General features: G+C 39.8%; 1 protein-coding gene across 1 annotated transcript; it reads right to left on the reverse strand.

The window, feature by feature from the left end:
* Nucleotides 1-931: 931 nt before the first annotated feature.
* On the reverse strand, nucleotides 932-13,078 carry LOC143537163 (3-phosphoinositide-dependent protein kinase 2-like). The gene is made up of 11 exons (XM_077030990.1): nucleotides 12,561-13,078; nucleotides 11,385-11,565; nucleotides 11,186-11,238; nucleotides 10,828-10,929; nucleotides 10,330-10,438; nucleotides 10,162-10,240; nucleotides 9,884-10,049; nucleotides 2,826-2,957; nucleotides 2,472-2,644; nucleotides 2,116-2,344; nucleotides 932-1,210 (listed from the first exon to the last, which is right to left on the reverse strand). Exons 1-11 carry the CDS (start codon nucleotides 12,747-12,749, stop codon nucleotides 1,127-1,129), a joined length of 1,497 nt encoding a protein of 498 aa, XP_076887105.1. The 5' UTR covers nucleotides 12,750-13,078; the 3' UTR covers nucleotides 932-1,126.
* Nucleotides 13,079-14,276: the final 1,198 nt, after the last annotated feature.

Here is a 14,276-nt window from a genome sequence, read left to right on the forward strand (position 1 = left end):
AAAAACACAGTTGAGTTTATTTTTATTGGTCAACATTCCGATATATATTTACTGAAAATGGAGATGTATTCAAAATAAAGGTTTCTTTTTGTTATTGTTATTGTAAACAGCTTTCGCACATGCATTGGATCGGTAACTTTGACGGAATATTAGAACGAACTTCGACCGCTTGGTGACCATAATTAATTATATAAAAATTGTTAATATTAATTGTATATAAAAAATTTAAAAGTGGTTGAGCAAAAAGTGGTTTGAGTAAACATTTTTAACAAAGTACGTATCATACTGATAATGTAATATATCCGCAGAGGAACATTGGTACCGAAACTTATTTACTTTTATGGTTTTGCTACGAGTCAATCTAATACTTTTAGGTATTTCTCATTACCAGATTCGAACCAGTACCATGCCACCCGTCATAATCGGTACATTGTCCGGTTTATGTTTTTACTCTTTCAGTACCTTGCTAAACCAATACCAACCGAACATTGGTACCGATACCGTTATTCATTTTATTGTCTTCGGTTTCACCATGAGTTGGCTTCAGTATATTTCTTCACTACCATATCTGAACCGGTATCTGTAAGCTATTCGGTTTTCAGATTTACTCATTTTTTGTGTTTGTAGTTTCGGCATGTCTACTGTTTCAGTGCCATTCTCATCCCTATCTTTAGCACTTGATTTTAAATATATTTTTTTTATTTCATTTATTTATGTTTATTTGTTTAGGTGTATGTATTGTCAATTGTGTTGTGGGGGTGCGTTACAACATTTGGTGCTAGAAACCTAGAAAAAGTCAATTAAATGTCACATAAACGGTTTGACCTCAAAAGGTCAACCTAAAAAAACCATTATGCAATGACATGTGAGAATTTATAACAGATGTGTGGTCAAATGTGTCTCCAAAGTCAATAAAATAACTAACTACCTACCTTGATGAAGATTAAACCCAAAAAAATAACAAGAACAAAATCAAACCAAGAAAAAGAAACTTGTTGTGAGAGATTGTTTTTTTTTCTTAAAAGAAAACAAATTCCTCAAGAGAATCCAACTGTTCTTAGGATTCCCAAGATACAACATTAATGTTACATGAAAAGAATGTGTAAGTAAACAAACAAAACAAAAATCAACGGTTTTGAAGAGCCTCGATTGCCTTTTTCCACTGATACGCTCTCTGTTTTGGATCCTCAAATGTCATAACTTTCTTTGGCTACATCAACAACCGGAAAAAAAATGAGAAACAAAATAGAAGTGAATTTTCAACACATTTACTCATGAGCGAGTTTATATGGTTTTCGTTTAATTTGAAACAAGTCCAACGGGTCAGATGAAAGATCATCATCATCATCATCATCGTACTCAGTATATCCCACCAATAGCAATGCTATGGTAGGGTCTGAGAAGGGTAAGATGTAGACAGCCTTACCTCTATCCCATAGGGATAGAGAGGCTGCTTTCGGTGAGACCCCCGGCTCGATAGTAGTTTTGCATCAAGCCTTGGACATAAGGCACATAGCACTCAATCATCGGGACACCGGCTGATTGGTGCATGTGCCCTTGTCTTTCGGCTATCAACGCCACCACATGATGCCTGATTAACCTTCCGCCACTTTTAACGTTATTTTCACGAGATTAGTAAAATAACGTCAAAATTAGTGCAATTTTACTTTTGCCCACCCGAGGGTTCACACATATATACATTATATGTTCAACCAAAATCAAATTTTAATGCATACAAGTATCCAATCGTGTCATAGGGCTATTCAAAAAGTTCACGGCTCGCTCGAGTTCCACTCGCTTGTAAACGAACTGAGCCCGAGCCAATGTCGGCTCAGCTTGTTTACAACCTTACCATATCGTATATAGATTTAGGTTATTACTGTAATAGCATTATTTTAAGTTTTGACCACATATTTGTTATTTATTTAAAATCAAAATATGGACAGAAAGTGTTTCCGGGTCAACCTAGCCTGACCCGTTTTGACAATTACCCCAACTCCCTTGACCCGTCCATATTGCGACTCTAGGGAGCAAATTCCTTGAGCATTTTAAAGTTTAATTAAATATTATGAATTGAACAACAACAAAATAGCAAGAGTGGAAAAATGGACTCACAATGCAAATTTTGAAACTTGTTGGGCTTGTAACTTGGACACTAAGTTCGTTGGGATGATCGGACCAGATCATAGTCCCTGTCCCTTTACCGGCTAACTTTGAAGGGTCCACGTATATCAAGTTTGGCTTGTTGGTTAGGATAAGTTGTACTTTCTTACTCGATAGTTTTTGCAGTTTCTTCACCATTGAGATCATAAGAATCGATTCACCTGGCTCCAAAAACTGTTGCCTGTTGAAGATTCATATCATCGGGTCATGAATCAAAACGGTATAGTATTTCAACAATAACCTAACTTGAAAACGAAATTATCATTAACGTTATTATAAATAATATTCTTTAGCATTACTGCTATTACCATTTTGAATCAAAGGAATCTATTGAAGCAAGTTTAGTTATATGGCTTGTATCGGAGGAAGATATGACATCAGCAGCTGTATTTACTGTTCCTGCGACATCACCGATATGTGTCGGGTTCCATAATGAATCTGATGTGTCATCACCTCCACTTGAGCGACTACTGGTGGGACCCTGTAGAAAGTTGAAATGGAATTAAATGTACAACGTATTAGGATAAGCTTACTTCTTTGGCCACTAGTAATCATCACAAAGTAATAATTGTGTTGAAGATATTTGGAAAGTAGCCAAAGATTAATATAATATAATAATCAAAATATGAACTTCCATACATATTAAAGCATGATAGAGATACCTTCTCTGGTACAAGTCTTGGAGGGCTTTTTGACCGTATATTATGCCAATCAATTCCTCGAAAAAAAGGATGATTCTTTAGAGAATTATAGCCATCAGGGCCCGCACCTGGTCTTTTCAACGGATCAATATCCTGCATTATTATTTTTTTTGTCGAAAGCTAAGTTAGTCTAAACTTGTAATAATATTGTAATTGTAATAAGACCGAATACATAACAGTAAGTCAAAAACTGAATGTAGTTGTTACTTGTTTGCTTACTGTAAAGAAGATGGTTGTAGTGAAAGTAATGTTTATTACTTGAAGGTGTGAGAAATACATAAACAACTACATCTATTTATACACAAATAAACCTTAGCTATCAACCCATAAAAGACCCATGGGCTTTAGTCAACTATATGGGCTAAAACCCTAATTATAACTATATACAACTAACACTCCTCCTCAAGTTGGAGCATAGATGTTAATCATGCCCAACTTGTTACAAATAAAATCTATCTGAGCTTTCCGGAGCGGTTTAGTTAGAATGTCTGCTAGCTGAAAATTTGTCTTCACATGAACTGGTTGAATGGAAGGAGGATCAGTTTGTGTGCCTACTACTCGATCTCTGATAAGGTGGCAGTCGACCTCAATATGTTTTGTCCTCTCATGAAATACTTGATTCTTGGCTATGTGAATGGCTGACTAACTATCACAGTATAACCTCATCAAGTCATTAGAAACAACCCCGAGCTCTCTGAGAAGACGACGAACCTATGTCATCTCTGATGTTACATCTGCCATGGCTCTATACTCCGATTCGGCACTCGACCGGGAAACCGTGTGTTGCTTCTTACTCTTCCATGATACAAGATTTCCTCCAACAAACACACAATATCCGGTGGTAGATCGTCGAGAAATCGAACAACCTGCCCAATCTGAATCTGAGAACCCTGATATCCGACCATCTCCTTCTTCCGTGAAGGCACCTACACGACAATGACCCTGATCGGAGTATAATATACCCAAGCCAGGTGAGGTCTTAAGATATCTTAAGACACGAATGGCAGCATCCCAGTGACCGGTGTATGGTGTAGCCATAAATTGGCTCAGAACACTGACAGTAAAGGAGATATCCGGTCGTGTGACGGTTAAATAATTAAGTTTACCAACCAACCGTCTGTATCGCTCAGGATCTTTCATTGGATCTCCTTCCTTTGGGAGGAGTTTCTTTGTAGGAAGCATTGGGGTATCAACAGGTTTACAACCCAGTAAGCCACATTCAGTTAACATATCAAGAACATACTTTCGTTGGGAGAGAATTATTCCTTGTGGAGAGCGGGATACTTCTATGCCAAGGAAATACCTCAATCGACCTAAGTCGCTGACCTGAAACTGAGACTGAAGAAACTGCTTGAGTTCGATAATCCCGACCTCGTCATCACCTGTGATTATAATGTCATCCACATAAACAACTACGATAATCCTCTTTCCTTTCTGGTGTCTAAAGAAGACAGAGTGATCGTAGGCACTCCGAGTCATCCCAAACTGTCCCATAACACTAGAGAATCGACCAAACCATGCCCTGGGAGACTGTTTAAGACCATATAGAGAACGACGTAGTCTGCAAACTTTCGAGGCCTCTTTCTCAACAACGAACCCTGGGGGCTGCTCCATATATACCTCCTCAAGAACACCATTAAGAAAGGCGTTCTTGACATCAAGCTGATGGAGCGGCCAATGATTAATGGCAGCAAGAGCGATACAAATACGGACAGATGGCATTTTAGCAACCGGAGAGAAGGTTTCATCGTAATCAATGCCATATGCCTGAGAATACCCTTTTGCAACCAACCGAGCCTTTAAGCAGTGTAAGGAGCCATCCGGGTGTAGTTTAACCGTAAACACCCAACGACAACCAACAATACGCTTCCCTTTAGGAAGTGTTTCCAGATCCCATGTATGATTGGACTTTAGAGCCCCAATTTCATCTTCCATAGCCTGTCTCCATCCTGGGTGAGCGAGAGCGCTCGTCACATTCTTGGGAATCGGGTAGGAATCAAGGGTAGTGGTGTACGCATGAGATTCAAGAGATAGGTGGGTGTAGGCAACATAGTCCTGAATTGGGTAACGAGTACATTTCCGGGGTTCCTTGCTAAAGGAAATAGGTATATCGGGAAGTGGGGCACCAGGAGGATCATAAACGGGTGTATCAGAGGTTGTTGGATCGGGTAAGGATGTATTAGTGAGAGGTGTGGATTGCTCAGATGTAGACGGAGTATCGGAGGTTATTTCAGGGTCGTGGCCAGGGTGTGAATCAAGAGTCGCTGATGTTTGACCCCTACCCCGCCTAGCATATGTGAAAAGCAGTGGCGGAGATTCTGTCGGTTGGTCAGAATCAGTAGAGATTGGATCGGTAGAAGGAATTGACACACGAATGGTGGGGATGAAGGGAGATGTGGGTATATCGAGGTCGGGAAACGGGTCAGAAACAGGAGTGGAACACTCGAGAAAGTAAGGAGACTCGTGAAAAGTGACATCGGCACTGGTAAAGTATCGGTGAAGTGATGGGCTATAGCATCGATACCCTTTTTGAACCCGTGAGTAACCAAGAAAGACACAACGAATGGCTCGGGGATCAAGTTTGATGGTTTTTGGACTATGGTCATGAACATAGGCGACGCAACCAAATACTTTAGGTGCGAGAGGAAATGGATCATCGTTGGGAAATAGTACAGAAAACGGTGTTTTACCATGAAGAACGGTTGAGGGCATGCGGTTAATCAGATATGAGGCAGTGAGAACGGCATCTCCCCAAAAACGATGAGGAACACGTGATTGGATCATGATTGTGCGAGCAACATCCAATATGTGACGATTTTTGCGTTCGGACACACCATTTTGTTGAGATGTATAAGCACACGATGATTCATGAATAATGCCGTTGGTTTTTAAGTATGAAGAAAAGTCGGTGGAAAAATATTCTTTAGCATTATCAGATCGAAAAGTTTTAATGATGGTGTTAAATTGGTTTTGAACATAAGCATTAAATTCTCGAAATATGGAAAATACTTCACTACGAGATTTCAACAAATAAACCCAAGTAGTGCGAGAATAGTCATCAATAAAGGTAATAAAATATTCAAAACCCAACGTAGATTTGATAGGGCAAGGACCCCATACATCAGAATGCAACAGTTCAAAACAAGAACTGACTCGATTGGGCACCCTAGGGGGATAGGGACGCCTGGTATGTTTACCAAGTTGACACGACTCACAATGAAAATTAAAAGACGAAAGTGGTAAATCTGGTCGCATTTGCCTCAGAACCGCTGTAGAGGGATGACCTAACCGACAGTGAGCCTCCCTGACAGCGGAATCACATAAGTTTGCTACAGGATGCGAAAACGGGGATATACGATAGAGATCTCCTGATTCAAAACCAGTACCAATTACCTGGTTTGTTCCTAGTTCATGAAAAACGCAGTGAGTTGGGTAAAAGGTCACAGAACAGTTGTTTTGTTTGGTAATCTAACTCACTGAACAAAGACTGGTAGGAAATTTAGGAACAAATAGGATAGAAGACAGTTTTAGGTTTTCCGAGTTACTGATGGATCCTATGCCGAGAACGGGACATGAAGATCCATCGGCAATACGTACCGGTGCATGGGAAACATTTTGAAGACTAGAAAAAATACCCCAATTCCCAGTCATGTGATGTGTGGCTCCAGAATCAATCACCCATGATAAGTCAAGGCTAGAAGGTTTACCTGAATGTGCCGAGCTAGTTTGAGGATGAGGCAACTGGGAGGTAAGAAACCGTTAAATAAGATCATGCTCCTCTTTAGTAAATGTATACATGTATGTATTTTCGCCCATAGTGATACACGAAACTGAAAATTGACTGTGAACAGTAACAAGTGCGGGTGGAGGGCGGGAACAGATTCCGGCGTAAACAGTTAATCGTCGTGAACAGTTAATCCCAGCAGCGAACAGTAATTCCGGCAGCGAACAGTAACTTTCCGGCATTGAACAGAAATTCCGGCAAACGAACAGTAACTTCCGGCAGTGAACAGTGACTTCCGGCGGTGAACAGTGATTCCAACGTGAACAGTGCTCGTTGGTGAACAGTACTTTCACGGTCGAAAAAAAAAAGATTTCGTGACAGGACAGAACAACAAGGCAGGGGCTTGTTTCAGATCTGAAGGCTGCTGGTGACGGCTGGTCAGACTCGGGTTCGGGTCAGATCGCGGCTAGGGTTTGGATCGAGAGCCGTAGCTCTGATACCATGTAAAGAAGATGGTTGTAGTGAAAGTAATGTTTATTACTTGAAGGTGTGAGAAATACATAAACAACTACATCTATTTATACACAAATAAACCCTAGCTATCAACCCATAAAAGGCCCATGGGCTTTAGTCAACTATATGGGCTAAAACCCTAATTATAACTAAATACAACTTGTTAGGAACAAAGCGGCGCGCGGAAGCGAAACAGCACACACATGCACAACGATAAACACACATAAACGAAAATATAAACGACACAAGAATTTAACGTGGTTCGGTCCCCGCGAGGGGACCTACGTCCACGGGCTGCAACTAGGTTTTCTTATTAAGCTCAAGGCACACAAGATTACAATTACAACTAGGGTATATATAGACTAAATCTAGGGTTCCTAACTTGTTCTCCAAGTTAGGCCCAAACAAATAAGATGGGACCCATTAGGGCCGGCTAACCCTAATTAGGGCCGGCTGCCCTAATACCCTTTGTTCGAGTCTCCAACCCTAACAATCTCCCACTTGGAGGCTCGAGCAATCCTCAATCCACCATCCAAGCAAACCCTATACCTGTAACTCCAGTAATCTTAAAAACAGAAATCTTCCAAGCCTCCAGTTCCAAGAACAAGCTAAAACTTCACGGTCAGAAGTTCTCCAAGCCTCAAGCTCCCAAGAACAAGCTATGATTTCAAATAAAAGAAGTCCTCCAAGCCTCAGTTCCCATAAACAAGCTAAGACTTCAATCTAATCCTCCTAGTTGCAGCGGCCCGCTCCTCAATTACCTGAAGAGCCAGTTGAAGCTCCATTGAGCTCCAACCCAACAGTCATCAATGACCCAGCCATGGCAAAACCCGCCATTGACTCATCCTCAATCTCAACCGGCTCCCACTGATTCGAACTACCGGCTCCAGAGACTCCCAGAGAAAACACCACTCTCCAAAACCTGCAAGTACCCAGGAGAGATTTTCCCATTCGGAATTCCGGTATTCAAAACCCAACGGTGTTTTGAACTGTACCTAGAACACGGTTCGTGCTCCCACTGTTCCAAAAACCCCTGACCTAGTTTAAACCTCCGAATGCACTCAGCTACATCCCGGTGGCTCCAGGATTCACACTTGCAAAATGAATCCACTTAGCTCTACCCGATGCAGCGAGCCAAGACTTTAATACTCGGAAGTTGGTTCCCTTCTTCCAGCGATACATAAACTTGTACCTTCCCAAAGTCTTCAATAAGATTCACCAATACTTCACTACAGTGGGTAACATGAAATGAAGTATACCAGAATCTCGAACCCAAGAGTCTCACTGCCTTCACTGAGTCCCAATGCATCAACCCAGACACATTCTCAGAAGCAGAATTCATTATCTTTTGACATTGACTCTAAAGAATGTCACGAACCTCCATGCAGCTCCACGAAGTCAACTATGCCCAGCTCCCACTGTCCCTGTTATCCCAACCCATTACCAAAACCAACATTCCATGAGATTATCCCCGATCGTACTTTTCCCGGTAAACGTGTTCACCCAGCACAAGATCCCGGATCCCCTCAAATGTCGAACTGCTGATCACCACCGAACAAGAAATAATTTCATAGTTCCAGACCAGCTAACCGGCAAACGGTTATAACTAACAGCAGTAGAGCTTTACCGAAAGCAAACGGTACCAAGGATTCCGCGATTGTACACCCGATCAGCTAATCCTAACCGAATAAACCTTTCAACCTGACTTCCCTTTTTTTTCACTTATGTCGTCACCAGCACACCAGAATCAGAATACTTAAAACCCAAAGCATTCCAACCTGCTAGTTCCATTTTCACCTGTTTTATCCCACAGTACCACATCCAAGTTCCTTTGACAAAACCAACCAACCGAAATCCAAACCGGTCAAACCTTCGATCATACCCATCCCGTCTTCAGCTATAACAATAGCAATCAGGAAACAAATCGAAACAGTGAACACATCAATGGTACGAGCCAGAACTTGACGGATGTTCTCTACCGAACATTGTCAACTGACCGATTTGCTCCTACAATAAACTTCGCAGACAAATCTAAACCCAAATATTGATTTTCACGTAACTCGGTTCTCAAACAGTTGATAATAAACAGTGAACAGAAACTAACTAAATCTCTAACCTTTATTCGACGAATCCAAGAGTTTTATAACCAAACTCTAATCGGCGGCTTCAAAGAGATTAACCTGGTACTATAAACAAAACCATTTATACCCGCGATGTCATAACCCGAAACACCTGACCCGACCTTCACCTGCAAACCCGAGTGAGACCAGCAACTTCAAGAGATCCAAAACCGGAACTCTAATTGCAAATTCACTCCAAATCAGCCCCGAACAGCCCTGTTTTCTTTCCCTTTTTGCGCAACCTAGGGTTTCTCCTTTACGAATCGTTCTTCCGTGCAATACCGTGTGCAACAACGAGCCAAAGCTCTGATACCAATTGTTAGGAACAAAGCGGCGCGCGGAAGCGAAACAGCACACACATGCACAACGATAAACACACATAAACGAAAATATAAACGACACAAGAATTTAACGTGGTTCGGTCCCCGCGAGGGGACCTACGTCCACGGGCTGCAACTAGGTTTTCTTATTAAGCTCAAGGCACACAAGATTACAATTACAACTAGGGTATATATAGACTAAATCTAGGGTTCCTAACTTGTTCTCCAAGTTAGGCCCAAACAAATAAGATGGGACCCATTAGGGCCGGCTAACCCTAATTAGGGCCGGCTGCCCTAATACCCTTTGTTCGAGTCTCCAACCCTAACACAACTAACACTTACCAATAATTTATCAATCAGATCTCTAGCATCTTTAGAAAAGTAATCGGGAAATTTGACATCTCGGGCTATAATTCGTTGAAAAATGAGCCACTCGCTTGCATCTTTAAATGGAGGCGTTCCCGATAACATCTGAAACAAGGTGCAACCAAGTGCCCAAAGATCATTTCTGCACAAGTTTTTTAAAATGCCAAAAAAGAGTCATTATACAATCCAAAACCAATTAGAAAAATAATTACAGGTGAAAATTTTAATGGAGAGAATAATCGTATAATACTCACCCAATAGTTGCAGGTGAAGAATTTAATACCTCTGGAGGAACATATGCAGCGGTCCCCACAAACGTGCAGGCCATTTCATCTGAGTAAGAAGGATATCATGCTTAAATTCAAGACTATGGGATCCACACAATGATACTTAAAAGAGTGCGTGAGAGAGAGAGAGCGCACCTGATTTGACATCTGGAAGGACAGTTATCTGACTATCTTGCATGGGCTTTACGCTTCCAAAATCAGCAATTTTAATATGTCCATCTGATGTAAGAAGCAAGTTCTCTGGCTGTCATTATAATACTGTCAGCAATAGTTATTGTAGGACATGTGGAGTCTGATGAAAACAATTAAATCATAAACATGCATTAATGGGCCCACCCGAGTAAACCAGTCAAACCAAAGCAATTTTACCAGTTTGCCCAGATTGAGAATGATTAGCAATGAGCCACTCAGTTAATCTAGTAAACTGATTAACTTTCCTATTCCTGTTATAGAGAAAATCTTCTTTCTTTCATCAACGAATTCATAAAATATGATAAAAGTATAAAACTGATGTAGGCGAACTGCTACATGTGTAAATAAAGTGCGTGATTTTTTTATGAGATAATTAACTAATGCATGTGATTATCAACTCTAATAGTAGCATTGTAGGTCAAATGAATACGATTGTAATACCTTAATGTCTCGATGTATCAAACCCAATTTATGCATGTATTCAAGAGCATCTATGATTTCAGCTGCATAAAAGCGAGTTTCATCCTCTGTCAAACGACCTTTCTGTAAAGATCAAATAAATACATATATTAGATATCTTGCAACAAACTTAATACAAATCAAAAGTAATAGATAAAGAAGGGATCAAACTAATAGCCATGCGAGTTTGTCTTGATTAAACATTATTACAAATTACATGGGTACAAATAGCAATATGCCTCTGAAGTTCATCTAGTATTGACATAATCATGCAAACTTAAAACTATATACAAATACAAACCATTTAGGCTTGGAAGTTAAAACTATGAATTTCACTTACCCTGGTTATTTGATCAAATAGTTCTCCACCTTCACAGGACTCAAGTGCCATGTCTTCAACATAAATAACCAAATGCAAGAGTCAATGATATATTAATATCATAACAGAAAATATCCGAGCAAAAACATATAAAATAAAGTATATTTAGCCTACTTAGAAGACTAACAAAATCCATAAACTGTATACATGATATACTTACATAGTGAATAAGTATCTTGGAATGTAAAGTAAAGCTGCACTATTCCAGGATGAGTCAGCTGATCCAATACAATCCTCTCCAACTTCACATAAGTAGTTTTGTTTTCTTTTGTTATAAATTTTTTATCCATGATCTTTAAAGCATACACTTTCCCGGTGTCTTTCTTTTTTGCTCTCACAACCTGATGATGTCAAACTTTAACTAATAAGAAAACACCAATGAGTAAGTAATTTGCAATTAAATAAGCAAACCGCCATATCACAGACATTATGAACTTAAAAAAAGCCAAATAACCCGATCTGGCCCTTTGGATCCGTCCTAAAATTCACCTGATCAGACTCTAATTAACCCATTCAACCCATTACCTATAACCCGCCCATGGGTGGCTAAATTGGTCAAGCTATTACAGAATAGTTAAAATCACATGCTAAGTGTCATCATAAGATCATAATATATAGGGCATAGCAATAACATACTTCTAATGTCAACTACAATGTTTATAAACCACAAACTACAAAACAATCCAATTATGCAACATTAAATAAACATATGCATAAATAACATTTAAGAGCATAAACAGAACTCCAATGAACAAACCAAATTACCATAAACAGTCTAACAATAACCAACTGAAATAGCAAACTAACAATTCAAACAAACATACACAGAATCACAATATTTAAGTTATTTCAGATGAATTAGTGATAAAATAATTAAGATCATATTCCAAGTGCCATCATAAGATCATATATACGCTAAGGTTCTTAACCTTGGTCATAGTAATAGCATAGATTGCAAAGCAACCCAATTATGCAACAATATATAACGACCTATACATAAGGCTATGTGTAGTAGAGGGCTACAAGATGAGGAGGTTTTTCAACACGTGGCGCCACGTCGGCAGAGGGACGATTTTCAATGGAGTGTAGTGGTGTTCTAGCCCAACCCCCCCCCCAAATCCACGCTCAACGGTTGCCATTGGTCAATTGTTTAAAATAATATTTTTTTAACCTCAAGCTGGGCGACAAATAGGCCAAAAAGCCCCAACATGTCGCCCCACTACGCATTGTCTACAAACCAGTTAAGATCATAAACAGAAGTACAGAACTCCAATAAATAAACCATATTACCATAAATAAATTAGCAATAACAAAGTAATAAGCAGAATGTAACCACCTTAGAATAAGAACCAACACCATAAATCTTGCCCATTTCAAAATCTTGAACAGTAAAATTCTCTTGTGGTGCCCTAAAACTAAAGCCCTTAGGTTTATTAGCATTACCACCCCCATGATCAGCTGAATTGTCTTGAACATTAACCTTTGCCTCAAACTCCTTCTCCATTTCACTTCCAACCATTGTCATTAATCCATTACCAACTTTCCCCCAATTCCAAACCCTAGAAACCCAATCAAACCAATTCGCAAAAATTGAGTCAGTAAATCCGAATACAATAAAATATATCGATCCTCAATCGTCCGAAAATGCAATCAAGCATCAATTTTTGCAACAGAATAAAGCGATTGTCGTGTGTGGTGAAATTAGGGCTATTTGAAACCCTAGAAATCAAAATTGAAGGTGGGAATTGGGGATCGAAAATTGGGTTTCTTTCTTTTATGGGTTATTAATATTATTATTATAATTTGGGTTAAATTTCACTTTTTTTTTTTGTTTTTTTGTGAATGATTTGTTGTGTAAATGAAGAGTGATGGAGGGAAGAAAGTTACAGACACGTGGATGCATAAAAAGCAGGAAAATGTAAACATTGGAAATCCAAATATGTAATTGCAGATTTTGATGACGAGATTTGGATGTTTTTTTTTGTTTTTGTTTTTACTTTTACTGTTTTTAGCAATGACTACAAATTAATATTTTTGTAAATTCACAACTCTTTTGGAGCATCATAGTTGAATGTTATGCTGTAAAACTCACATCTTTTGAGTCTTGACCTAAAGATCATCCACTATGTCATAACTCTTTCTAGTACCCTCATTGAAAACCATGTTAAGGCCGGAACTGTAACGCGTAAAATTACCGAAATGCCTACCGAATAAGCCATGACTGAATCTTCCATCTAGGTCAAGGTCGAAACCTCATCAAAACCCATCAACACCAACACCAACACCAACACCCACTACACCAACAACAACAAACGCAAGCACTGAAACTACGCCTAACCAACTCGAACCCATCACCAACCCAAGATATCCAAAGTCAACCCAACAAAAAGCCTTACACAGGAACATGTCCTTTTGTGTAACACGTGTAAGTTTCACCACCCTATTATCGCACAATGCCGAAAATGCTTTAACTGTCGTTGCTTCGGCCACTTCATCAACTCTTACCGAGAACCCATGCAAACTCAACACAACACAACACAACACAGCTCACCCATCTCACAACCCCGTTATTCAACCTTTTCGTCAATCATATGCCCTACCATATGCTTCCACTCTCCCAACCATGTGAGCTTGCTATCGTTGTGGTAGCCAAAGCCATCTTCGCAACGCATGTCCAAAACTTGTTTATCATATCCAAACCTACCCAAACCAACCAACTCCAAATATATCAAGTCCAAACCTTCCAACCGCAAGCCTAAGCCGATAAAGCCTAACCAATGCAAGCCTAACCCATCCAAGATATTCAACCCCAACCCAACCAAGCCGATCAACCTCAAGTAAATCAAGCCAATCATGGGACGCAAGGACACGTGTACATCAACGCCAATGAATTTCAACTTATAAATCATGGTAGCACCTCACACTAGTCCTTATACCCAATCTAACGACCTATGACCGGTGATCCCAAATGTAATCATTAGTGGCAACCGGGAACATATACATGGCTATGCACATGGTTATCTAATGGAAACCGTAATCTAGGCTGCCTAGA

This window comes from Bidens hawaiensis, unplaced genomic scaffold (assembly GCF_021521415.1).
Source record: "Bidens hawaiensis isolate Kalapana, Puna unplaced genomic scaffold, B.hawaiensis_p1.1 tig00011150_1, whole genome shotgun sequence".
Classification (NCBI taxonomy): domain Eukaryota; kingdom Viridiplantae; phylum Streptophyta; class Magnoliopsida; order Asterales; family Asteraceae; genus Bidens; species Bidens hawaiensis.

What these genes read in the sequence shown, in the direction of transcription:
- LOC143537163 (XM_077030990.1), bottom strand. Translation starts at nt 12,749, where the DNA reads ATGACAATGGTTGGAAGTGAAATGGAGAAGGAGTTTGAGGCAAAGGTT. An exon ending in GTGTTGGTTCTTATTCTAAG is followed by an intron (nt 11,566 to 12,560) that starts GTGGTTACATTC and finishes TGACATCATCAG; the next exon opens with GTTGTGAGAGCAAAAAAGAA. An exon ending in CAAGACTTGTACCAGAGAAG is followed by an intron (nt 2,645 to 2,825) that starts GTATCTCTATCA and finishes AACTTTCTACAG; the next exon opens with GGTCCCACCAGTAGTCGCTC.